This window comes from Pan troglodytes, chromosome 1 (assembly GCF_028858775.2).
Source record: "Pan troglodytes isolate AG18354 chromosome 1, NHGRI_mPanTro3-v2.0_pri, whole genome shotgun sequence".
Lineage (NCBI taxonomy): Eukaryota > Metazoa > Chordata > Mammalia > Primates > Hominidae > Pan > Pan troglodytes.
Window position 1 is genome coordinate 121,903,752 of NC_072398.2, and position 27,072 is coordinate 121,930,823.

Below are 27,072 nucleotides of genomic sequence, written 5' to 3' on the forward strand. Positions count from 1 at the left end.
TGAAAAAGACAAACCAACAAGTTTTGCTGCACTAAATGGCATTCACGGAAATAAGTCAAACACCAATAAGATAAAGTTGAGTGTCAGTCCTCATTTTTGTAATTTTTGGGGGAGAGGAGGTAGGAGGAAGGGCTGGCTAACATCCTTTCCACATACTCAAGGTGGCTATAACATCTTTTTTAGAGTAATAGGGCACAGATCAAAAAAATTAAAGATACTAAGTTTTGGCTGAATGAGGAAATGGATGCAGATAATCTTCCTAATAAGTTATTTTCCATTTCCTGGCTACATTAGACAGGCTTTTTACCAGAAGCTCCAACATACCATCTCCTCGTCCTCAGCCAGAACAAGGTCATAATCACTGAGGGCCACACAGAAGATAATTGCTGTCACTCCCTCAAAACAGTGAATCCACTTTTTTCGTTCTGATCTTTGGCCACCTACATCAAACATCCTGCGCAAGGGGAAAGAAAGCAAATTCAGCAAGGTCACACATACACCTTCCCCTAAACTGAAATGATTAGGAAACTTCCCACTATTACATATTCAAAACTTCATTTATAATAGAAGAAAAAGAATAGATTAAATGCAGTCAAAATAATTATCCTGGCTAAAAGTACAAGACAACAACATGAGAAAATAAAATTTGTGAATAATCTAGATTCTCATTTTAGATAGTTGAGCCTCCTCTCTATCAAAGCTTGTACCAGATATGTGAAAAGTCAGCAGAATAAGCACTGAAATGGATTAAAGGAAGGAGGGGAAAAGACAGGAAAAGCAAAGAGCTAAATAATACAGTTTGAGATAATAATAATAATGGTATATTTATTGAGTGCTTACCATGGTGCCAGACACTACTACTAAACATCTTAACTCATTTTGCCCTTGTAACACTCCTAGAAGTACTATTATTATTATCCCAATTATACAGATAAAGAAATTGAGGCACATTCAATGTTAAATGATTTGCTCAAAGGTACACTACTAACAAACAGGGACTGGGGATCTGAACCTAGGCACTCTAACTCCAGCACCCATGTTCTGACTCTCAAAATGGTTTGCCTCTAAATGCCCTATTTGCACTCTGCTTCCATAACTTCTCCCTATTAAGTTTGTTTTCCTTACCTTAAAAAAAAATTGGAGATTAATTGTAAAAACAAATAAATTATATTTTTATGGTAGGATTCTATGAACCCAATAACTAAAAAACAGCCTTGACCAATATTTCCAAACTCCGAGTCTTACTTAAACCTAATTAATAAAAACAAAGTCTCAACTGTTCACAAACTTTATGTTACACTCCATATTAGTTTTAGTCCAATACTGTCTTCTGGGTGACTTACTTGGTATTCTGAGTCAACTGCTGAACTTCTATCAACAGCATCCTCAACTACCTCCTATAGTAAAAAGATCTGCACTGCTTTGTGTTTTAACTGATACTTAGGTCTAATGACGTACACATGCAAATTGTTACTTGTGATCGGTGTTTGAAGAAAATGATACAATTTTTAAAGGCTAAACTCTGCCAAACTGGTTTAATGTATAAGATCTATAGTGACTAGAGGCCTACATTTCCAGAGACGTTTTCCCCCAGAAATTGAAAGAAATAAGACACAGTTGGTGATTTCTCAATGTATGCTTGAAAGGAATTATCTCTTTATGACCCAACTCTTCCTTTGGGTTGATCTTGCACAATTCTTTTTGACCTTTGGTCATGACACCTGAAATGATGTAATCACAAGTTGGCTTTAATATAGGGTCACAATACAGGTTTTAGGAAGGCTAACATCATATATTTCACCATGGAGGTCTCAAGGGGAGACACACCAGTAACTTCAATTTACTCCCCCATTTTCTTCTACAAAGTCTGTATAACACTGTGAAGTTCCAAGGTGGGCTTTTAGCACATATTAACATTTACAATATCATTCACTAAGAGATCAACATTTTATAAACATTACCTCATTAACTGAGAGGCAAGTAAGCAATTACACAATGCCTTGCATATGGTAGATGCTCAATAAATGTTTGAATAAATGGATAGTAGTTTTGCCTAGAGAGAAGAGGAAAAGGAAGAAATGATAGTACTTCATAACAAGATATCTACATGCCAACAATCAAGTAGGTGTGGCACCTTAATTAGATCTGGCTATTGATCATGGCATAAAAAGACAGGACAGTTAGGATTTGCCTAACTAAAGACTGATTTACATAACAACACCAATAAGAAAGTTTCCAACACTAAATAATGATCACAACTTTTAATTATAAGTAGATTACAAACCTTATACAAAGAAATCTCATTCTTATGGTCTCACGAGTGATAATCCATGTGGTCTTTGCTGCTCTTGCTAAATAAATTCATCAGTACTAAAGATAAGCAGCAAGTCTATTCTAAAAGCATTCATAGCTGAACTGCTATTTTCCTGCACCAGGAAAAAATCTAGTTTGGTGTATTAGGATTTCAAGACCCCAACTGGTATCTAGTAATACGTAAACCCTATGTGGATTTCACAAATCCTGTGGAACAGTTGTTTTCAGAGAAAAAATTGAGAGGATTTGAGGTAGTAGTTACATCTGTATGCAATAATAACAAACATCACATTCTACATATAAGCATAATGCCATAACTAAAGAACACATGGTATATTGAAGGGGAAAAGTTTACTCCTAATCTCAAAGGTCACAAAAGAAGAAAATGGGAACCAAAAAAAACATTTCTAATATTTATAAAAGACCATTAACACAGAGACAAGCTGAGGCTTGTTTTAGAATTACTAATGTTGCTGGGTGTGGTGGCTCACACCTGTAATCCCAGCACTTTGGGAGGCCAAGGTGGGCGGATCACCAGGTCAGGAGATAGAGACCATCCTGGCTAACACGGTAAAAGCCCATCTCTACTAAAAGTACAAAAAAAAAAAAAAAAAAAAAAAATTAGCCGGGCGTGGTGCAACGCGCCTGTACTCCCAGCTACTCAGGAGGCTGAGGCAGGAGAATCACTTGAACCCAGGAGGCAGAGGTTGCAACGAGCCGAGATCGCACCACTGCACTCCAGCCTGGCAACAGAGCAAGACTCCATCTCAAAAAAAAAAGAATTACTAATGCTAATGAGAAAGTTATTTGTATTAGAATACTAGAATTTTCTCTCTCTAAAACAATCACAGTTGGGCTGGGCACGGTGGCTCACACCTGCAATCCCAGCACTTTGAGAGGCTGAGGTGGGAGAATAGCCCAAGCCCGGAGAACAGCCTGAGCCCAGGAGTTTGAGACCAGCCTGGGCAATAAAGAGATCCTGTCTCTACATAAAATTTTTTTAAAACATTAGCCAGGCACAGTGGCATGAGCCTATAGTCCCAGCTACTTGGAAGGCTGAGGCAGAAGGATCACTTGAGCCCAGGAGGTCAAGGTTGCAGTGGGCTGTCATCACACTACTCCACTCTAGCTTGGACGACAGAGTATGACCCTGTCTCTAAAAAAATAAAATTTTAAAAACAAACCAAAAAAATCACTGTTTATATGTCATCTTACCAACCCAAAATACCTCTATCCCCAAGTCTATTTTCCATTCTGCACTGTATGAAGAAGTTAATTGTACATGACACTATGCACAAATTACTTTCAGAGCCATGACAATACTTGCTCCATTCCATTCAACTTGAAGGGAAATTCAAACCAATAAGAAGTGACACTGGTGAGAAAAGCATTTCTATTTTAAATCAAAATGGCAAAACAAAACCATGTAACTAACCGAAAAAAAACTGGTTTTCATAAGTTTAATATTGTTATCCTATTAAACATTCAATATCTGTTTTGGTGAGTCTAACAAAAAAGCAGCTGAAAATAATAAAATTAAAACAAACCAGTTATCACAGGAAAAATTTTACTGGGAGGCAAGTTGAATTTATTTTTGAATTTAAATTCCTCTAAAAGGACACAAACATTTGACGCTATTTGGAGAAACAAGAGATATTTGGGCCCCCATTCAGTTAAAATATTCAAACAATGCTGATAAATATGTTAAGTTTAAACCAAGGAATACTGCCCAGAGAAATTTTACCCTGATTAAGAGATGGTAAACTAAAATGAAAGATACTTGTATTTGGCACACCTAGCAAAAAGGCTAATGACTTACTTGAAGTATAGGTCTTTGAAGGTGAAATGTGTTTCTACAATGCCTGTGGTCTTCACTCTCGTCCGAAGAACATCTTGCTGAGTTGGAATGTAGTTAGACTGGGATATTCTATCCAGATCATTTAGATAACTAAATAAAAGACACGTTTACTTTTACTTGGTGAAGCCAACCATGTGCATAGCAAATGAACAGACTAAATTAGTTCCTATTTTAAACCTGTTACTAGTTATTAAGTGGCAAAACAGAATCAGATCTTCAGTAACATAGAAATGATAAGCCAGGCATGGTGGCTCACACCTGTAATCCCAACACTCTGGGAGGCCAAGGCAGGAAGGTCGCTTGAGGCCAGGAGTTCAAGACCAGCCTGGGCAACATAAAGAAACCCGTCTTTACAAAATATTTTAAAAATTAGCTAAGCGTGGTGGTGCATGCCTGTAGTCCTAGCTAATCCTCCTACCCTTGAGTGAAGCAGGAGGATCACTTGAACCCAAGAGGTCAAGGCTGCAGAGTGCCACCGTACACCAGCCTGAGTGACAGAGTGAGACCCCCCGTCTCTTAAAAAAATAAAGAAATAATAAGAAAAAATATGAATCCAACATAGGACAATTAAAGTATAGAGTCTATATATATTAACAAAAGTAGGTTGTTTTGTTTTGTTTTGTTTTCTTGAGACAGTCTTACTCTGTCACCCGGGCTGCAGTGCAGTGGTGCGAACTCGGCTCACTGCAACTTCCGCCTCCTGGGTTCAAATGATTCTCCTGCCTCAGCCTCCTGAACAGCTGGGATTACAGGTGCCCGCCACTACGCCCAGCTAATTTTTTGTATTTTTAGTAGAGATGGGGTTTCACCATGTTGGCCAGGCTGCTCTCAAACTCCTGACCTCAGGTGATTCGTCTGTCTCGGCCTCCCAAAGTGCTGGGATTACAGGCGTGAGCAACCGCGCCCGGACACAAAAGTAGGTTTAATTCTACAGAATTAAATTGTGAAGGCCAATTTAAAAAATTAAAACAATAGGAACAGGAAATGTTCTTATTAAAGAAAAATTCCTGAAATGTAATACTAAATCAACTGTGTACTGTAAAATATCAAAACCAAACTATACCAAAAGTCCTCAGACAATTAAACTCAATAGGTCATGCGTGTTTAACCATTTGACAGGACATTAGAGAATGGTGTTTGATTAACTAAAATTGAGAGAACTACAGTGAGTAAGAATATTTTCCGTTTTCTTTCAGTAAACAGAAGAGCTGGGGAGGTCTGGGTTTTTTTTTTTAAACTAAATCAAAAACAAATTGTAAATACCTCCAAAAAAATTAATTTGTTCAGGGAAATAATTAAAAGACTGCTTCAAAACTGTATTCTTTGCTGATTCCAGGCTAGAAAACTGATGAGCAGATGGCACCAATGTAAGTGAATCATTAATGATCTATAAAACCAAATACTATCACTAATGTAAAGAGGCAAGCTTAGATCAACAGTTATGAAAATCTCTATAAGCACATGTAGTTAGAGGATTCAGAGCTTTCTGAATGAATGATGAAAAAAAGCAATTATAATCTACCTTTGATGACCACTGGTAGAATTATTTAAGCTATCAATACTTGCAACTAAGATGTTATTAAAAGGTAGGCAAGAATCCTGAAACGTTTCTAAAGCCAAGTTCTCATTGAAAGAATAAGCAAGTTTTCAAATACAGTCATATGCTGCATAACAATGTTTTGGTCAACAACAGGCTGCATAAATGTATGCTAGTGATCCTGTAAGATTATAATGGAGCTGAAACACTCCTAGCCCCAGTGACATCATAGCCATTGCATTACCCTTTCATATGTTTAGAGATGTTGAGATACACAAATACTTACCATTATGTTACAATTGCCTACAGTATTTAGTACAATAACATGCTGTACAGGTTCATAGCCTAGGAGCAACAGGCTATACCATATAGCTTAGGTGTGTAGTAGGCTATACCATCTAATTCTGTGTACTCATACTCTACAATGTTCACACAATGACAAATCACCTAATGATGCATTTTTCAGAAAGTATCCCTGTCCTTATGCACAGCCTGACTATATCATTTAATTTCTTCTTGTAACAATTTAAGCTAGAATCATGACGTGAAAAGTAGGAAAACAGTAATATTGGAGAAAAAACTTTAATGCTTAAAAGTGCCCTCATCCAGTACAGAGAGAAATACAGATAACAAGTGCTCACCAGGCCCCGCAAAAGTACATTAAAAAAAAATACATTCTGGACCAGGCACGGTGGCTCACGCCTGTAATCCCAGCACTTTGGGAAGCAGAGGTGGGTGGATCACGAGGTCAGGAGATCGAGACCATCCTGGCTAACACGTTGAAACCCCGTCTCTACTAAAAATACAAATTAGCCGGGCATGGTGGCGGGCGCCTGTAGTCCCAGTTACTCGGGAGGCTGAGGCAGGAGAATGGTGTGAACCTGGGAGGTGGAGCTTGCAGTGAGCGGAGATCGCGCCACTGCACTCCAGCCTGGGCGACAGAGCGAGACTCCGTCTCAAAAAAAAAAAAAATACATTCTGAATCTAGGTTTCATAAATAAGTATATGTAAAAGAGGTAAAATAGGATAACATGTAATAGCTTAATATAAGTATTCATTACAAATTCTCTAAAACTATATTAACACTCAAGATAATATCCTTGACAAAAAGATACTTCAACTTCATTCCATGACTCAACCTTCTCTTTCTATACAAAGTCTACTACTGTGATCTGGCAAAAGAGTTACTAGTGAAATCCATAGTGCGGCCCAGACACAGAGAGCTGGCTGCATAAAAAGGAATACCACTATTCTAATTTCCCTCTCTAGCTGGCTATCAGTGCCAAGCCCTTACACAGAGGGAACTTATGAGTTGGAACAGATTCAGAACCCAGCCACAACAGATGTCTCTCCTCCTTCACTTGCTTATAATAAAATGCCATGGAACTAATTTTGTGGTGCCAAGTCTCCCATTTACATTCCAAGAGGGAACTTTTTTCTCCAAATCATACAAATGACCAAGGGCTCTATAATCCTAAACTTAGACAATTTTTATAAAGTATCCTATAAACGTCTAGGAGTGTCTATTACTTAAACATTTCCTTAAGTGGGGACTAAAATTTCTGTAGTGTCACCAAGTTATTCTCTGTTATAGTTTCACAGAGAAAAATTACTTACTATGAAGCAGAATCATTGAGCTGATATTCCCTGGATCTGCTGAAGCAAGCTTGTACCCCACCATCTCGCCATAACCGTTTAATCACTCCTGCTAGTTCTGGAGTCATGACTCCTTCTTCAGCACTGCCAGCTAAAACAAATAATTGCCGGGCATCATCCTGAAGAAAGCAGTTAAGAAAGAGACAGATGACTCTCCATTTCTTTAAGACTTGATGACAGTCTCTTTAAAATATAGACACATTACATGTTATGTTAAAAGAGGTGTTGTTAGAGACCTTTTCTGACAGGCCAGCATGACAGAATTTATAATTAAGTCTTTCCTTATTCTCATTTCACTACAGTTTTAAGTCCAGAACTGAGCTGAGGAATGATTTTACTTCCCCACCACTCCTCCACACACCACCATCCCCAGAAAAGATCATTTCTGGCCAGCCCACAAATCTCCATCCAGATTGCTAATAATTTTTGAGAGAAAAAAACTGGTTTATGAGACAGGATTATGTAAAACATTCCCGTTCTATTAAAGGAAGCCTACACTAAAAATAGAAATAAAAAGACTAGCACATAAGAGGTAAAGTCTAAACACCTCAAAGGGAGTAAAACATTAATCAAGTTTAAGAAAAAAGTATTCTCTTCTTTGCCTTCAGCCCAGACAGTAGAACAAGAAGAGGAGATGGAGGCACTTAAGGAGTCTAGAAGCCTAATGGGGGAAATAAATCCCTCAGGGAAAGATTCAAACAGTCCCTAGATTTCCCTAAAGGAATAAGGAATAATAATAATGTTCTGAGAGAGGGAAAGGAAGGGAGCAGGAGGAAAAGAAAGTAACCATAACTTCATGAGTCATAGCCATAGTTTTCTTTATTTCTTTTCTTTTCTTTTTTTTTTTTTTTTTTGAGACGGAGTTTCGCTCTTGTCACTCAGGCTGGAGTGCAATGATGTGATCTCGGCTCCTTGTAACCTCCGCCTCCTGGGTTCTAGCGATTCTCCTGCCTCAGCCTCCCAAGTAGCTGGGATTACAGGCATCTGCCACCATGCCCAGCTAATTTTTCTATTTTTAGTAGACAGGGGTTTCGCCATGTTGGCCAGGCTGGTCTCGAACACCTGACCTCAGGTGATCCACTCGCCTCAGCCTCCCAAAGTGCTGGGATTACAGGCGTGAGCCACTGGGCCCAGACATAGCCATAGTTTTCTAGGTGGTTATAGTTTTTAAACATAAAATATGTGAGGGAGAGGACAGAAATGGATTATGAGATTTTTACTGTTTTCCTTTATTCTATCCATCCCTACTTGTTGGTTTAAAAATAAACACAGGTCTCACGGGATGATTTTCCCATCCATATCTAATATTTATCTACCTTGAGAGATTCCAAATAACTATAAAAATAAAAAATTTAAAAAGTATATAACGTGTAAAGAAAAAGTAAAGGAGAAAGGGGAGCAATCATTTGTATCTTAAGTAGTCATCAAGACAAATAAACTAACAAGCAAAAGTCATTTCAGACCACAGGTGAACTCACAACCTAAAACTCCAAAGACTTGTGAATTACCAGAACTTGTGCATCCACCTTAGCAAAACAAAACCATCCATGGTGCACTCAAATTATTTTTGCCAAACTCTGGGTCTCCAGCTCTAATGGTTTTTACCTAGTAATATTTCCTCCTTTATGATCCTTTCCTGTATTCTTTCTAGTAATATTTAGGCTCAACCCACTCTCATTTAGCTTCTGAGATCAGGCGCATTCAGGGTGGCATGGCGGTAGACTAGGCTCAACTCTAAGACACCTTAGCTGGTCGGGCACGGTGGCTCACACCTGTAATCCCAGCATTTTGGGAGGCCGAGGCGGGTGGATCACAAGGTCAAGAGATTGAGACCATCCTGGCCAACATGGTGAAACCCCATCTCCACTAAAAATACAAAAATTAGCTGGGCATGGTGGCATGTGCCTGTAGTCCCAGCTACTCGGGAGTTTGAGGCAGGAGAATTGCTTGAACCCAGGAGGCGGAGGTTGCAGTGAGCTGAGATGGTGCCATTGCACTCTAGCCTGAGCGACAGAGCAAAACTCCATCTCAAAAAAAAAACAAACAAAAAAAACACCTTAGCTAAGATCTATATGCCCCTCCCTTTCTTTTCAAAGATAAAATTTTAAACAAATGAATGAGAAAAGTTGAAATATTAGACAAATTGGCAAACATACTCAGCAGTGAGCATGTCCTTGTACATATGCAAGGTATGGTGCTTTATCTAACATTTGAAGTCTTCATAATCCCCTGGTTCTGAAATTTGACCTATACCCATGCATGTATTCAAATAACCTTATTAAGCACTACTTTAAAAAAAAAAACAGAAAAAAACCATGACTCTAATTTTAGAAACTTCAAAAGAGAGGGAATTATTACTACTTTTTTTGCTGTCCTGACTCTTTAAATATTCTTTTAGGAGCAAACACTTTTTTCTTATCACTTAATTTCTTCCACTGACCTGCTCTTGCTTCCCCACAATAAACCCTCTCTAAAGGTCTATAAAGAGGTGCCTCTTGGCCGGGCATGGTTGCTCACGCCTGTAATCCCAATACTTTCGGCAGCCAAGGCAGATGGATCACCTGAAGTCAGGAGTTCCAGACCAACCTTACCAACATGGAGAAACCCCCGTCTCTACTAAAAATACAAAAAAATTAGGCGGGCATGGTGGTGCATGCCTATAATCCCAGCTACTCGGGAGGCTGAGGCAGGAGAATCACTTGAACCCAGGAGGCAGAGGTTGCGGTGAGCCAAGGTCACACCATTGCACTCCAGCCTGGGCAACAAGAGTGAAACTCTGTCTCAAAAAAAACAAAAACAAACAAACAAACAAAAAAAACAGAAGAGGCCCCTCTTTACAATAAACTTCACACCTCCACACTTAAGCAGATGTGAAAAAGGAACCTATTCCACACTCAGCTCTATTTTTTTTCCATTCACACTCTCTAACCAACTATAAAAAACTAGAGTAGAGGCCGGGCACAGTGGCTCACACCTGTAATCCCAGCACTTGGGGAGGCAAGTGGATCACCTGAGGTCAGGAATTCAAGACCAACCTGGCCAACATGACGAAACCCCATCTCTACTAAAAATACAAAAATTAGTCAGGCGTGGTGGCGGGCGCCTGTAATCCCAGCTCCTTGGGAGGCTGAGGTAGGAGAATCACTTGAATCCAGGTGGCAGAGGTTGCAGTGAGCCAAGATCGTACCGTTACACTCCAGCCTGGGTGACAAGAGCAAAACTCCGCCTCAAAAAACAAACAAACAAAAATACTAGAAGACAGTAAGAGAGGAGCTATAAACATAAAACCTTACACACAGAAGGAAAAATAAAAAGCAATGTTTAAAAATTATAATATACGATTACAGACTAGGTTGTGTGGACACCAGAAAGCTGGATGATTTAGGAGGCCTGAGAGGGACTAATGATGTCAACTGCATCTGGTGACACAAGAGTATTAGGATACAAAGATTAATGACAATTGATTTGATAATGGAAAGAAATGGGGCCGGGCGTGGTGGCTCACGCCTATAATCCCAGCACTTTGGGAGGCCGAGGCGGGCGGATCACAAGGTCATGAGTTCGAGACCAGCCTGGCCAACATGGTGAAACTCCATCTCTACTAAAAATACAAAAATTAGCTGGGCGTGGAGGTGCGCGCCTGTAATCTCAGATACTCAGGAGGCTGAGGCAGGAGAATCGCTTGAACCTGGGAGGCAGAGGCTGCAGCCAGCCATTGCATTCCAGCCTGGGCGACAGGGCGAGAGTCCGTCTCCAAAAAAAGAAATGAAAGGGTAGGGAGATAAATAAAGGAAGACAGATGGCGGGGAATAAAATTAAAGAGGGAAAGAGAAAAGGGACAAACTAAAAGAATAAATAACTGAGACAGAGAAAAAACCAACAGAGAGAAGGAAGAGAATAAATACAGTACTACTGACCAGTTACCAGATACAACAAATACAACAGAGAAGTAGAGTTAGGTGATAGGGAGAAATGAGAAAAGGGAGGAAGAAAAAATAAGACCACAGATAGAGCTGGTATAAAGAAGAAAAAGAGGAAAAGAAGGAAACAAAAGCAGGGGGTGAGAGAAGGAATAGGAAAGGGTAAGATAAGGATAAAGGCTTTATTTTTGCTTGACTGCCAAACTTCCCTGCTCAGATGCATAGAAAAATAGTCTCTATGTGATATATTTCACAAAAATATAAAAGTCACATTCACATATTTTCTTATTTTTTGATAGAAGTCTCTCATTTCACAATCCCTAATCCAGCTCCTCTTCCTTTATGCCATTTCTAAGACACTTTCTAGTCTAACACTATCCAACTGTGACTACCCTTTCAGTATTTCCCCTCAACAATTTCCTATCTTTTTATCAAATATAAATTCGCATTTGATAAGTTGGGAGTGGCTTATAAGAGTTCCTAAGCAACTTCATAGACATATAGGTTTTGCCTTTCCAGGCAGACCTCCCAAATCATTTCCTTTTATTTCGCCATGGCACGTAAGTATGACACTCTGAACACAGCCAGTGAGTCCCTTAGATGTAGGAAATAATTCTATAATTTCCCAGCCTTCTCTGGATTTTAGCTGATAATAACATCAAAGATCTCCTGCCTTCATATTGGCGCCCTCCCCAATGGCATAAAACATCCTAATTACACATGCTCTAATTTTATAAACTAGATCTTCAGGGTCCACTAAGTATTATTATAATAATACAACTTTTTAAATAGCTGACATGTGCAAGGCATTAAAGAATTATACTAGGGCATGTTATACTCCAATTCTATAGCCTTAGGTTCCATGTAGTATACAGTATTCTTGAATATCTGACTTAGATATTCAAGAATTTGGACTTAGTGCTCATGTCCTTACAGAATTTATTCTGGGAGACTGATTTTGGCCTTTAATCTGTACACCTCAGAAAGCAGAGCTACATATCATGGCAACCTTTCTCTTAGATTATTTTAATGTACTATTATCTACTACTATAAAAGTCAACAGTGCTGTTAAAAAAAAAAAAAAAGCAATTGAATAGAACAGTTATCCCAGAAACCTACCGTGCACCCACAGAATCCCATTTCCTAGGCTCCTCTTGGGGTGGTTATATCTAACACCTGCTAAAGTAGATTGCTAACATTTCTCAAGTGAGCACAAAGTACTTTGCTACATTTTATCTTGTTGCTTAAATTCATTTCCCTAAAACATGAAGCAAAAATTTTGCTTAACTTAACTGTATCTGCTGAATAAGAGCAAGTGAAGAGGAAATGAGAAACACTTACTGCCCTGGCAGCTTCCCCAAAGTCAATCTTTAGCCGTCCCATGGCTCTTATGATTGCAATGATGGACTGTATAGTATTGCTGTAGACAACTACTTTATATTGTTTACATTCATCCTCTGAATAGCCATCCTCATGAATGATTCTTTAAAACAAAGAAAACCACAAGTCAATACCATGGACCTAAAATGAAAAGATACTATGGACTTTATATGCATTAGGAGAAATCCTAGTCTAACAAAACGCTACATTCCAACTTACTTCATCTGTTTCACAATGGTACTTTTACCAGATTCTCCAGCACCTGTAAGAAAAGAAAACCAGACTTTGAATTTCTCGGTAATCAACATAAAAGTATAATATCAACATGAATGATAACTCTAGATTGATGAAAACCACAGGTCCTAGGGAAAATTTTGGTGAGGCTTTCATGTCTATCAAGAAAATGTATGGAGCTTCTCCACTACAGCATTTTGCTTTCTTTACATAACTCAGCAACCAAGTATAATTTATTGAAAGTGTCCTAGGGCTTGCTTGGTATCATTTGTGTAAAATAGGCATATCCAAGGACAGATGGCAACATAAACTTTTGGAGGAACTCATTCACTACATAAAACATGATATAAACACTGAACATGGGCAAAAATGAAATCATTATTTTTTGGTCTATTCATTTTTATTAATTCCTCTGTTGCTGCCTGCCTATACCACAGAAATGTTCTGAGAGCAATACTACCAGTCACAGGACTAAAGATGTTTCAAATAGAAGCAGAGAAGGCATTGTTCCTATCAATTTCTCACCATATGTCATCTCAAGACCACCCTGCCCTCCTTAGCCAGCTGGAATCACTTTAAACAAATGACCACAAATGTCAAGCTAGCCTTCTGACCTCCTTGACAAATCCACCTGCTAGATCTTCCCTAGTCAACTCATTTTCCTATCTTCCAAGATGCCTATATCACACCACCTTCCTCTCTCTCAAATTTTATAAACCCCCTCCCACTTCTGACTCTCAACTGATGATCCTACCCTACTTTTCCATAAAAATTAAAGCAATCAGAAAAAACTACATTTTCCCACAACGACATCTACCAGTCTATCTGTACCTCCATTAATATTCTCTACCTTCATCAATGGATGAAAAGTCTCTGCCAATGTTTTAAAATCAACTTCTCCCCTTATGCACCTTCATTTTACCTACTCAAGGTCATGGCTGCTGCAATTTCCCATGATATTTTCCACATCTCAAATATGATCAGTTTTTTCTTTCCACTGGGTCATTCTCATCAGCATGCAAACTTACTATACTATTTTCCATCTTTAAATCAACACACATACACACCCCTAACTTTCCTTGACCCCACACATTTTCTTCTAGCTACCACACCATTTTCTCTATCCCTCTTTGCAGCAAAACTCCTCTAATGTGCCATCTATACTCAGTGCCTCCAATTTCGTACATCCAATTCTGTCCTTCAGCTATGCTAATCAGGCTTTCATCCCCACCACTCTAATAAAACTACTTCTCAAGGTCTCCAAAAACTTCCATCTTGACAAACCCAGTTGGTCAATTCTTGGTGCTCATCTTAGCCTCTCAAGCAGAATTTGTCTAAGTTGAAATATTTTCTTCACTAGGCAGGCTTCTAGCCAACATACCCTTCAGGTTTGATTCCTACTTCACTCCTCAATCTCCTCTCTCCAGTTTCTGAATTATTATTATTATTATTTTTTTTTTTTTTTTTTGAGATGGAGTCCCGCTCTGTAGCCCAGGCTGGAGTGCAATGGTACAATCTCGGCTCACCGCAACCTCCGCCTCCCAGGTTCAAGCAATTCTCCTGCCTCAGCCTCCTGAGTAGCTGAGATTACAGGCGCCCGCCACAACACCCAGCTAATTTTTGTATTTTTAGTAGAGACAGGGTTTTTCACCATATTAGCCAGGCTGGTCACAAACTCCTGACCTCAGGTGATCTGCCCGCCTCAGCCTCCTAAAGTGCTAGTATTACAGGCGTAAGCCACCGCACCCAACCCAGTTTCTGAATTCTAAAGGTTATATTGCTTCAGGGCTCCCTCCTTGGCCCTTTTCCCTATCTAAACTCATTCTCTAAGTTATCTAATCTCATGGTCTTTATTTTTTGGAGACAGACTCTTGCTCTGTCACCCAGGCTGGAGTGCAGTGGCGCAATCTTGGCTCACTGCAACATCTGCCTCCCAGGTTCAAGTGATTCTCCTGCCTCAGCCTCCTGAGTAGCTGGGACTACAGGCACGCACCACCACACCTGGCTAATTTTTGTATTTTTAGTAGAGACGGGGTTTCACCATGTTCGCCAGGCTGCTCTCGAACTCCTGGGCTCAAGCGATCCACCTGCCTCGGCCTCCCAAAATGCTGGGATTACAGAAGTGAGCAATCGCACCCGGCCCTAATCTCATGGCTTAAACACTATTCAAAAACTGATCCTAACAGTTAACATCTAGTGAGTACCCTCGGCCACACTGTTCTAATCACTTTGTTTGTAATAACTAATTTAATCCTCACAATAACCCTATGAGGTAGACATTATTACCCCCATTTTACAGATGAGATAAATGATGCAGACAGATGTCAAGTAACTTGCCTATAATTACACAGTTAGTAAGCGGCAGAACTGAAATTTGCATTCACAGTTTGGCTCCAAAGCTGGTGTATACTGCCTCTATACTAATGATTTCCAAATTTAGATCTCTAATCTTGGCTTCTAACCTTGGCTCCAGATTCATATATCTAAACCATCTACCTGATATTAGATTTCTAGTAGGTATTTAGATTTCACAAACCTAAAATGCTCAAAACTGAGACACTGATTCCCCAACTCACTCTCACCTCAAAACAAACCCTGCTCCTCCCTCAGTCTTCTCATTTCAGTAAATGGCACCAACATTCACCAGTTGCTCAAGCCAAAAATGTTAAGTGACATGTGACTAACGTGCAGATAAGACAAGGATGCCAGTGCCAATCTGTATATTAAATATTAGTAAAGCTTAATTTTTTTAAATAAAGCAATATAAATAGTTAATATAATAGTTTTAACAGTTTGTTCCTGAACATTGGAAACCATAGGCCTAGATCACTGCAAAAGCTTCCTAAATAGTTCAGTGCTTCAGACCTCGACTTTTCTAAAGCCAGTTTGCCAGTCAGTAGGTGGAATAAACTTTGTAAAATGTAAATTAGATCTTGTCACACGATCTTCAATTATACTCAAAATCCATGGGCATTATGGTGCAATATACTCTGGCCCCTGCCTACCTCTTCACCCTCATCTCTTGTTACTCTCCACTTTGTCCTCACAGCTCTTGTCAGACCAGCATTCTTGCTTTTCCTCCAACATACCAAACCGGTTCTTACTGAGTTAGGTCCTGACTCTGTCTTTCCTGTCTTTGCGTTTACTGTTACCTGAAATAAGTTTTGCAAGATTTTCTTCCTCACAGGAACAGCCTTTTCTGACTAATCTATCTAAATAGCTCCCACCCCGTCAGTCTCTCCCCTTATTCTGTGTTATATTTTTTCATAGCACTTACCACTTCTTCACATGACAGATTAGCTCATTTCTTATCTTCCCCACTAAAATATAAGATCCATGAAGGCTTATTCATCCCTGCATTCCCAGGGCCTTAAACTGGTCATGACATAAATTATCTACTCAAATAAATATTACTAAACAATGAATAATATTTAGTAACCATGATTCTTTACTAAATATTTCTCAACTTTACTAACCAAAAGTTCATTAAAATCCAAATATAAAAATTCTAGACAACTACATTCTTACAGAATCAAAAGGTACATTTATATATGATCTTGTCTTATTACATAATCGATAATCAGGGGTAGTACTAAATAGTTAATATTCAAATAGCACATAGTGACTTTCTTAGGATGCTGTTATAAAAAGGTGAATCCTCTCATTCATATCTAAAAAATCCAATGATTCTACTCTGGGAAGAAAATACAAATGCATACCAGTTATATTTTAAATTGCTTAAAAGACAGAATTCCCAGATTATCCATAGTAACAAGAGCTACTAAATTAAGAAAAGTGGAGATTAATGAATTAATGTGTACCATTCTTTTATATATTGAAAACCACATTTCCATCATTCATGTGAGATTATCTTGAATGAAATAATAAATCCATTAATCTCAGAATCAATTTCTACCTATCTCATTAATCCTACCCTATGGATGCGCTGATTAAAAAAAAAAACAAAAAACCCTCTGTTGCCCTACCTCTCTCACATTTTTCCAAGGCTCCCTGAGAAAATGTCAGTTTGCCTTTCCCTTTATTATCACACTAATATCTTCTCCCGAGCTTCCAGTTCCATCTCAGGGGCGCTATTTTTAAAACCATCAGTTTATCTAATAATTCTCCAAATTATTGAAACACTTTCTATAACCCTTTCTTATTAGGTCTGGGCTCTTCACTTTTACCTCAACTCTCTGTGCTCCATTGTTCTAGCAGTAAGCTCCCTTTTCAAAACATCTCATTGTTGCGTTTTCCCCAAGCTGCTTCCTATGTTCCATCTCCCTACCCCACAACACATGTGGTGTTCAGAACTTCCTAATTTTATCTGCATCTTTTATCTATCTTTTTTCAAAAATGTATCACAAGTTTAAGGAGAGATTCAGTTGCCCATCTTCAATACACCAGGGAAGTAATAGTTGAAATACAAAGAATGGGAAGATGCAAAGGATATTGCAAAGACAGCATCTATGGCTTCAAAAGGGAGGAACTGAAGAGGACTCTGTATGCAGAAGGGATGGAACTATGCAGGGGGTTAGGATACACAGGGGAGAAAAAGTTGGAAAGGTCCCAGAAACAGGAGGGAATAGGATCCGTTCAACATAGAAGCTTTATCCTTTAAAGGATATCCTATATAAGTAGGAGAAAAGGATGAGAGGTGAAGTCACGGAGATTTTTGAGAATAAAAGGAGGAAGGAAGCCATGTTAGTCTCATTCTCAATAAAAGAGGCAAGGCAATCTGCAGAGAATAAAGGGAGAGGATTAATTTAGAAAACTATCTGGGGACAGGGAATGGTTGGTTCACACCTATAATCCCATCACTCTGGGAGGCCAAGGCAGGAGGATCACTTGAGGCCATGAGTTCAAGACCAGCCTAGGCAACATAGGCAAACCTCATCTCTGCCAAAAAAAACAAACAACAAGAATAACACAAAAAATTAGCTGGGCCTGGTAGCACACACCTGTAATCCCAGCTACTTGGGAAAATCTCTTGAGCCCAGGAGTTCAAGGTTGCAGTGAGTTACAACTGTGCTACTGCACTCAAACCTGAGCACAGAGCAAGACCTTGTCCTGGCAAAAAGAAAAAGAAAATCATCTGTGTTTATCTACAGTTTGGATACATAATCATCAACACTGTTAGACCAAAAAAAAATTCACCAATATGTACTCTAATGTAGAATCACTGTATTTACCTAAACATGGGGTTTTGTTTGTTTGTTTTTTGTTTTGAGACAGAGTCTTGCTCTGTCACCCAGGCTGGAGCGTAGTGGCGTAATCACAGCTCATTGCAGTCTCAATCTCCCAGGCTCAAGCAATCCTCCTCCCTCAGCCTCCTGAGTAGCTGGGAGTAGCTGGGACTACAGGTGCACACCACCATGCCTGGCTAATTTTTTTTTATTTTTAGTAGAGATGAAGTCTCACTATGTTGCCCAGGCTGGACTCAAACTCCTGAGATCAAGCAATCCTCCCGCCTCACCTCCCAAAGTGCTGGGATTACAGGGGCGAGCCACTGCACCCAGCCACATGTTCTTAATTGTATTTTTAAAAAGATCTCTGAGCAGGTACCAGAGCATATGCTCTCCACCCCTCAATAACATATATTACATTATGGGTATGCAGAGTGAGAGATGGTGATAATTTCTTTGCAAGATAATTTTTAAACAAGGCCCCAAGTGATTGGAATTTGGAACTGCTAAAACAAATAAACCATTATCACATATGAGCAAACTCATTCAGCTCACATACAAACTGATTTTAAAAATTAACCCTGACAGATGGCTAATTCTCAAAAAAAAAAAAAAAAAAAAAACACTATCCCCTGAGTCCTTCTCTTTTTTTTCTTTCATTTGACTAAAGCCAGTCAAAGAAGGTACATGAGTATACTATGTGAATTTCTATTTCTGTGCCTTCAAGCACAATGAATTTCCTCATCTGAATGGGGGTCAATAAAAAATGCTTAAAACAGTGCCTGGCACATAGTAAATGTTCCATAAATGTTAGCTAGCTATTATTTATGAATGCCATTTCCAATGTTGAGAATATCACCAAGTAACGTTAAGGCCTCGCAAAGTTTTATTTAGTAATAACAACTTGGATACTGATGTTGGTTCAAAATTCCAGTAAAAATGGTGTAACTATTCAGCAGTGGTTTCATAATAATAAAATCCTAAATCGAATCTGAATTCACACACTTAAACTGCAACTTATAACCTAAAAGTTACGGCAAACTATAATATATCAGAGCATTAGTCGTTTTCTTCACCCTATCCTGAAGAACAAAAATATTCTCTTCCTTAAATGTATTTTCAGCCCCAGATATTCCTGTCTACTATTGCCTCTCCTTTTCATCCATTTATACCTCTATAGCTTTTCCCTGAACCTTCCTCACAGGTCTCTCTGCACCACTACCACCTGAGATAGCAGTTATTCCAGGGGTACCTGAAACATCTCCTCTTCCTTTTAAATACTGGTTTCTATATAGAAATCTTAAAAATTTTAATAACAAGATTATAATTAGAGTATAGTCCCTCTTCCAGAGGTCTGGACAGCCAAGTCCCAGTATGGCACTATTTTTAGATAACCTTCTAGTCAGTGCTAGACCAAGACTCTCTCTTCTACGGGCCCCCATTATCAGACATATAGGAACATATGACCAGAATAGGCACAGACAGCCCCTCCCTCATGGCAGGCTGAAAGCTTGATCAGCAAATAAAATTGATTTTTTTGCTAACTTATTCTCACCTTTCATTTACAACAGGAAAGAAAAAAGAATTGTGAGTATCTACAACTAAAGATCATAGGAGTAAGTCCATTCTATTTCCAATAGGAGTACCTACTGCTCCCGGTTGATTCCTTTTAGTAACAGGTATAAGTATGTAACTCTAAAAATTCAGAGTAAGGTTATAAATGACATTTCAGGCCAGGTGCGGTGGCTCATGCCTGTAATCCCAGCACCTTGGGAGGCCGAGGCGGGTGGATCACCTGAGGTCAGGAGTTCGAGACCAGCCTGGCCAACATAGTGAAACCTCGTCTCTACTAAAAATACAAAAAATTAGCCAGGTATGGTGGCGGGCACCTGTAATCCCAGCTATTCAGGAGGCTGAGGCAGGAGAATCGCTTGAATCCAGGAGGTGGAGGTTGCAGTGAGCCAAGACCGCGCCCTTGCACTCCAGCCTGGGCAACAAGAGCAAACTCCATCTCGAAGAACAAAAAAGAATGACATTTCATTCAAACGGCTTTTCAAGGTACTATACTTAATTTAAAAACCAGTTGCTTCTTAGTTCAATAAAAGAAAAGGCTAGAAGAATAACAGATAGGAAAAACATCACTGAGCAAATAAAAAAATTTTTTTTCAACAAACACGTCTCCTACATGCCTGAAAATGCTGAATATGGTGACTTCAAATACAAATAAGTTTATGGACTTTACGGTCTGGTGGGAGAAGTTACAGATCTATTTTTCTTGTGAAATTACTAAGTTTCCTTAGCCTACAATCTCAAAATAGTTTTTCAGCCAGCCCACTATCCCTCTAAACATGACAAGCCTCTACATATGCTATAAGCATCCGTAAAACCCCTATTCAACTCAGACTTCAACTCCTTGCTGAAGCCCTCCTCATTCTTTCTGAACAGTTATCACTTCCACCCTGGTGGCTGGCATAGATTATTCCCTTTGACCATCAGTTCAAGAGGTTAATTTCCAAAACTAGCCCCCAAACTGTCCTTCCCAGCCACCTCACTTCATTTTATCTCTAGCCAGCTCTGGCTACTGTAAAAAAATTATTTGACTATATTCCTAGCTCCTAATCTCCTTGCTTCTCATAAGCTGCTAATTGGTTTTCTTGATTTTGATTAAAATAGTAATGAAACCCTATCTGCCACAACCTGAAAACCCTTCCATATCTATGTAATTCTCCCTCAAGAGCACCCTGACCAGGCTCAACCTGGCTTTACAGGGTAATGTCATACACTGTTACATTAGTACTTGGTCAAATTATTATAATTATTCGGGTTTGTGCCTGTTTAGGACTCCACTAGCCCTAAGCTCAAAGCCCAATCCTTGAAAGCACAAAATTGCTATTTCTTTTTGTGCACCCCCCGCCAATCTAGAGCAAAATCTAGGACAGATTAGGCACTTAATGACTATCTGTGAAATGAATGGCTTGAGTTTCTATAATATTCAGTGGTTGCTTAATAACATTAATCACAATGCCAGATGCAATGGATGGAATCTTCAACGTAGGTAGTTAACAGAAACGGAAGATTTCCATTCCTATGCTATCTTTATTCAGCCTCACACCCACTCTTGGCCCTTCAACTCTCATCCCATGACTATACTGACAATAAATTTGGACTCACTCACTAGCCTCACTCCCTTCTAACCTTACTCTCAAACCCTTGTCCAAGCTCCCCTGCACTCATCATCTCATTCTATCCCTAACACCTAGAAGGGTATATAAAACATAGTGAGCACTCATTTATTATTTGTTCAGTGAGATTATGAATGAATTATCTTTTTTTTTTTTTTTTTGAGACGGAGTCTCACTCTGTCACCCAGTGGCACAATCTCAGCTCACTGCAACTTCTGCTGCCCGGGTTCAAGTGATTCTCTGTCTCAGCCTCCCAAGTAGCTGGGATTACAGGTGCCTGCCACCACGCCAGGTCGATTTTTTTTTGTAGTTTTAGTAGAGACGGGGTTTCACCATCTTGGCCAGGCTGGTCTTGAACTCTTGACCTCATGATCCACCAGCCTCAGCCTCCCAAAGTGCTAGGATTACAAGCGTGAGCCACCGCGCCTGGCTATGAATGAATATCTTAAGGATAAAAGAAGGCAGTGAGTTGTAACTGGAAGAGAGCTAATGGTTTTTCTTTGAAAAAGATTCTTCTAGGAAGCAATCACATACCGATTACCAAAAAGGCTTAAAGGGCACATAAGAAAATTTTGATAAAACTTAATTGACATATTAGAATTTCAGAACATCCGCCTGCCCATAATCTCTTCTATAAAAATCCCTACTTCGTTACCTCAGTGGGAAATAGCCCACACGATCTAGGCCACAACCTTTCCTGTGACCGAATCGAGGGTAAATACCTAACACAGGAGTCACCTGGTCACAGGCTGTTGGTGGCCTATGTGACCTAGCTCTAAAAGATGAGCAGGACCAACTGGATTATCTGAGGAATCTGCACTAGGAGATACATGTGGAAAAAAACCTAGGCTACCATTACAGAGCTTCATGCACAACAAGGTCACAAAGGAAAACATTCAGAGGAAGGTTGGTCTGGAGAGAAGAGAACAGAAAAATATGCAGTGAGACTTAAAGGAGAGAGCTCACAAAAAAAGAGACATCAAGTAAGTGAGGAAACAGAATGAATGGGGGAAGGGCACCTTTGTTTTACAACAAAGGTTGTTGCCCCAGTTTAAAAAACAAAAAAAAACAAACAAACGGATGGGACCAAGGAAACAGGGAAAGAGACGGGAACAAGCAAAGGTAAGAAAGCAAAAAAATAAATAAATAAAATAAAGGCAGAAATAGTGAAGCCAGCAAGAGGCAGAAACAGACAAAAAAGAGAAAACAGTCTGGCCAGTCTCAGAGCTGCATCAGTTCTTGCGGCCTGATTCTCCAGCTCTTCCTGTATTCCCACAAACACCTTTCTATATTCTAACAATAACCTATCAACCCACCAACTTTTGGTCCTAGTTTGAATGAGTTTTCTTTTCCTTGCCACCAAAAAAAAAAAACACACACACAAAAACTGAATGGAATAGGCTTTAAGGACATGAGAATTACCTTTTTTGCCTTTAAAACTTTAGGTTGTTTTTTATTAAATAAATATTGGATACATAAAAGGGAATACTTACAGCATATGTGTAACAAAAAATCTGTGTACCTATTGTCCAGCATAAAAAATTAAACATTACCATTTATCTTTGAAGCAACCTGTGTGTCCCTCCCAATATCAGTTACTGTTTCATTAAACATTTCCAGAGGGTAAAACATGTAATGACAGAGGGGGAGATGTTTTTTAAAAGCCCTAACAACTAAAATATGTCCATAACTTACATGGCACTATATGGTTTGTTCTGAGTTTCACATCCTTCACCAATTACATACATGGACAATAATCCTATCATTTTACAAGCATCATAAACCATAAAGCAGAAAGTTAACAAGCATTTTACATTCATAAATCATCTAAGGAAGGGTTGGCTTGAGTTTTTTTTTAAAAAAAGGCAGCTCACTCAGCTAAGCAGCTCTCCTCAAAATGTTATCATTTAAAGGGGGAGAAGTACGTAGAGTTCCTTCCTTGCCTTTGATTGCTTAAGGGAGCAGTCATTTGTGAGCAAGGACAGGGATCATCCTCTGGCTGCCTCAACGTTTTTTGTTTGTTTGTTTGTCTTCTGAGACAGTGTCTTGCTCTGTCACCCAGGCTGGAGTGCAGTGGCATGATCTCAGCTCACTGCAACCTCTGCCCCGCCCCAGGGCTCAAGCAATCCTTCCCCCTCAGCCTCTGGAGTAACTGGGACCACAGGTGCACATCACCACACCGGCTAATTTTTATATTTTTAGTAGAGACGGAGTTTCACCACGTTGCCCAGGCTAGTCTCGAACTCCTGAGCTCAAGTGATCCCAAGGTGCTGAGATTACAGGCGTGAGCCACTGTGCCCAGTCTCAGTGTTCTAATTTTGGACTTTGGTAAGTTTCCTTCTCCTTATTTGAAAGCAGGGCAGCAAAAAGCCATTTGGATGCTAACATTAAATTACGTAGTATTTATATATGACATGACTGAAAACTATATTTATTTAGAGTAAAAGGGAACAGAACTGACACAAGCAACTGTAACCCACAAATAATCCAAATATTTCATTTTAACCCATAAAGATAATTATTCATTATACTGCAGATGTCCTCCAAAGTTAATTGCAATGCTAAATCATTTATCAAAGCACCTATATCCCAAAATTGTAAAATTTTGGGATTTAAAATGTTGAAATCATATTCCTCCCTACCTAGGGCCCTCTAACATCGATAGCAGCATAGGGCACGTTTCTACAGGTGTATTTAATCCAATGTAAATCAAACTACACTTTTAAAATTCACCAACAGCAAACACTACAAACTGAGTTGCCAGATAAGGATGCCTACAATTTCAATTTCCTTTACTATAATAAATGCTCACCAAAGCTGTTCAGCCAAAACCCAAAACAGTCTGGATTTCACATATGTATTTACTTCTACTTAACCTTTTGTTACAGCATGAATTAGTGGTGGAATGGCAAAAAAAATAAAAAGGCAGGTAATAAGAAGGAGAACAATGCAGTCTCTAGATGAGTTCCCCTAAATTTTATACACACACACATACCTTGGTATCCGCAGGGGACTGGTTCCAGGACCCCCCCTAGGATACCAAAATCCACCAATGCTCAAGTCCCTTACATAAAATGGTGTAGTATTTTCATATAACCTACACACATTCTGCTGTACAGTTTAAATCCTCTCTAGATTACTTATAATACCTAATAAAATGTAAATGCTATGTAAATAGTTATACTTTTTTTGTATTATTTTTGTCATATAATTTTTCCCAGTATTTTTGATCTGCCACTGGTTAAATCCAGATGCAGAACCTACTCCATACGTGTGCATACATATTTTGTGTATGTATATATACACACATATATTCACATATACACATACATACATAATACAGCTTAAAATATAGCTACCAAAAAACTTCACATAAACACTCTCCAAATCCTCTGCATACCTTTTCAGGCTCACCTTCTACACTCTTCCTGTACCAACCCTTCATTTCAATCAAATCTATTTGCTCACTCATGTTCTGAGTCTTTGTGCTTACTATTATTCCCTTTGTCTGGATATGCTTCTCTCCAGCCTCTGCCTTAAGAGTTCCTATCTAACTTTCATGCCAGCTTCTCGCTTAGTAAAATATTCTAAAAGGAAGAAACTTAAAAAAAAAAGTTGCTATTTAATTTTCAAAGCCCATTTCAAATGTCACCTCCTCTGGGAGGGCTTCCCTGACGTAAATGTCTCTCTCTCTCTTCCTCCTTACAAAATTGGCTATTCCTTCTGTAATCACATTTTATTACCATAGTTTACTTGCATATCTTCCCTACTTGAACTGCTTAAGAATTCTGTATATTTCTCATTTCTATCTCCAGGCTAGAAACTAAGTTAATAAATGAGCCTCCCACTGAACAGTGCAACAATGAAAACCAAAAAGCTTAATAAAAACTAGCCTTGACTAAATGCAATGGTGTATCCTGGATTGGATCCTGGAGCAGAAAATTAGTGGGAAAACTGCTGAAATCTAAATAAAATGTGAAGTTTAGTTAACATTAAGGCACCAATATTAATCCCTGAGTGTTTACAAAGGTACCATAGCTATGTAAGATATCAACATTAAGGAAAAACAGGTGTAAAGTATATAGGGACTCTGTACTATCTGCAACTTTTCTGTAAATCTAAAATTTTCCCAAAATTAAAACTTTATTTTTTAAACATTGAGTAGTCTAGAAAAAGTTGAAAGAACTACTTCAACTTTTGCTGGGGACATGAATGTGGATTTTAATTACAAACATAATAACAAAAATAGAGTAAGAAATATGCTTTTCTTCTTAGAAGCAGAAGGAGAAAAGAAGCAAATTATTTTCAATACCCTGGAATGAACCAAAATTAAGACTGCACTATCCTAACACATACCTCAGGACTACATTACCTACATAAGTCATGGTCGTAGTTTTATCATTATATCAAACAAAGCCCTGTTTTGAAGTTAATGATTCCCAAGTTCTAACTTCAAGAAATACAGGAGAAAATGTTCTGTTAAAGATATGTCACTTTAAAACAACCCTTCAATAACTTACAAGATCCTAGGCAAAACTCACTTTCACATCAGCTCTTTAAGAGCAGTGAATCAGGTCAGAGGCAGTGGCTCACACCTGTAATCCCAACACTTTGGGAGGCTGAGTTGAGAGGATCACTTGAGCCCAGGAGTTAAAGACTACCCTGGGCACTGTAGAGAGACCTCACGTCTACCAAAAATTTAAATTAGCCTAGCATAGTGGTGCATGCCTGTAGTCCCAGCCACTCAGGAGGCTGACACAGGAGGATCACAAGAGCACTGAATACAGAGGACTTTTGCTGTTTCTCAAATGATTTTTTTTTAAGAGACAGGATCTCACTCTGTCAAATTTTTTGTAGAGACAAGGTCTTGCCATCTTGCCCAGGCTAGTCCTCCGGCCTCAACTTCCCAAAGTCCTGGGATTACAGGACTTTGCCCAGCCAGTACAATTAAAATATATAGAGTGCATGTTTTGATCATGGCAAGGCAAGCCTGACTCAACAGCTACTACAGCTAGAAAAAATTCAGATTATTATACTGAGCAGCAAAATAATAATTATCATTATTATGACTTAAAATACTATCTACTTCCAAGGTAAGCAATAAGAATTCTTTGAGATGTAAAATACTAACATTATCCAAGAAACAGATGTTTTGTATTAACATTAAAAACATTTATCCATCTGAAAACATGACTTGGCAACAAAAAGAAGCCCTAACAGCAATTAGTAATGGATCAACACAGTAACATCTCAGCTAATCCTTAACAATCTTTCTTAAACTTTTAGGTATCTAAGTCTAACTTGGAAATCAAAGGAAGTTCAGATCTGAAGACTAGCTCTTCCTGAAACTTGTTTCTAACATCACTAGACCACTATTCAGGTATAAGTCAAACAAATTTAGTCTTTTAGGTATCTTTCTTCTTTGCTTAGTTCACATCAGATACATGAATTTGTTACAACTTAACAGAAAGTCATGAAAAATAGGATATTTCACTTACATAAAGCATTGTATCTATCAAAACTAGAACAATTAAACAGTGATCCTAACACTATGTTATTCAGTTCAAACAGCTTGAATTACAGAAATGATACAGCTGATTACTAAGCCGGTAACAGGATCACCTGGACAAGATAAATGCTTAAAGATAACTTTAACTTGCTAAACACCAAAGAAGAATTATACCAAAAGACAATTAAAATTGGAGGGGAAGTCAAATACTGAGTGATTTCTTTGTATTTTCTTTTGAACATGTACATTAGGGGTACTTCATGAATTTATGTTTTTCAGGTTTTTAACTTCAGTTTT

At 38.7% G+C, this 27,072-nt stretch overlaps 1 protein-coding gene across 1 annotated transcript in view; it reads right to left on the bottom strand.

Annotated features, from left to right (window-relative positions):
• The window catches only part of GNAI3 (G protein subunit alpha i3), a 46,972-nt gene that overhangs the window by 6,847 nt on the left and 13,053 nt on the right, over positions 1-27,072 (bottom strand). Inside the window, exons 3-7 of the mRNA XM_513624.7 lie at positions 12,884-12,926; positions 12,626-12,767; positions 7,326-7,483; positions 4,133-4,261; positions 325-454 (exon numbers count right to left, since the gene is read on the bottom strand). Coding sequence (XP_513624.1) covers positions 325-454; positions 4,133-4,261; positions 7,326-7,483; positions 12,626-12,767; positions 12,884-12,926 — 602 coding nt within the window. The remainder of the gene's footprint in view (positions 1-324; positions 455-4,132; positions 4,262-7,325; positions 7,484-12,625; positions 12,768-12,883; positions 12,927-27,072) is intronic.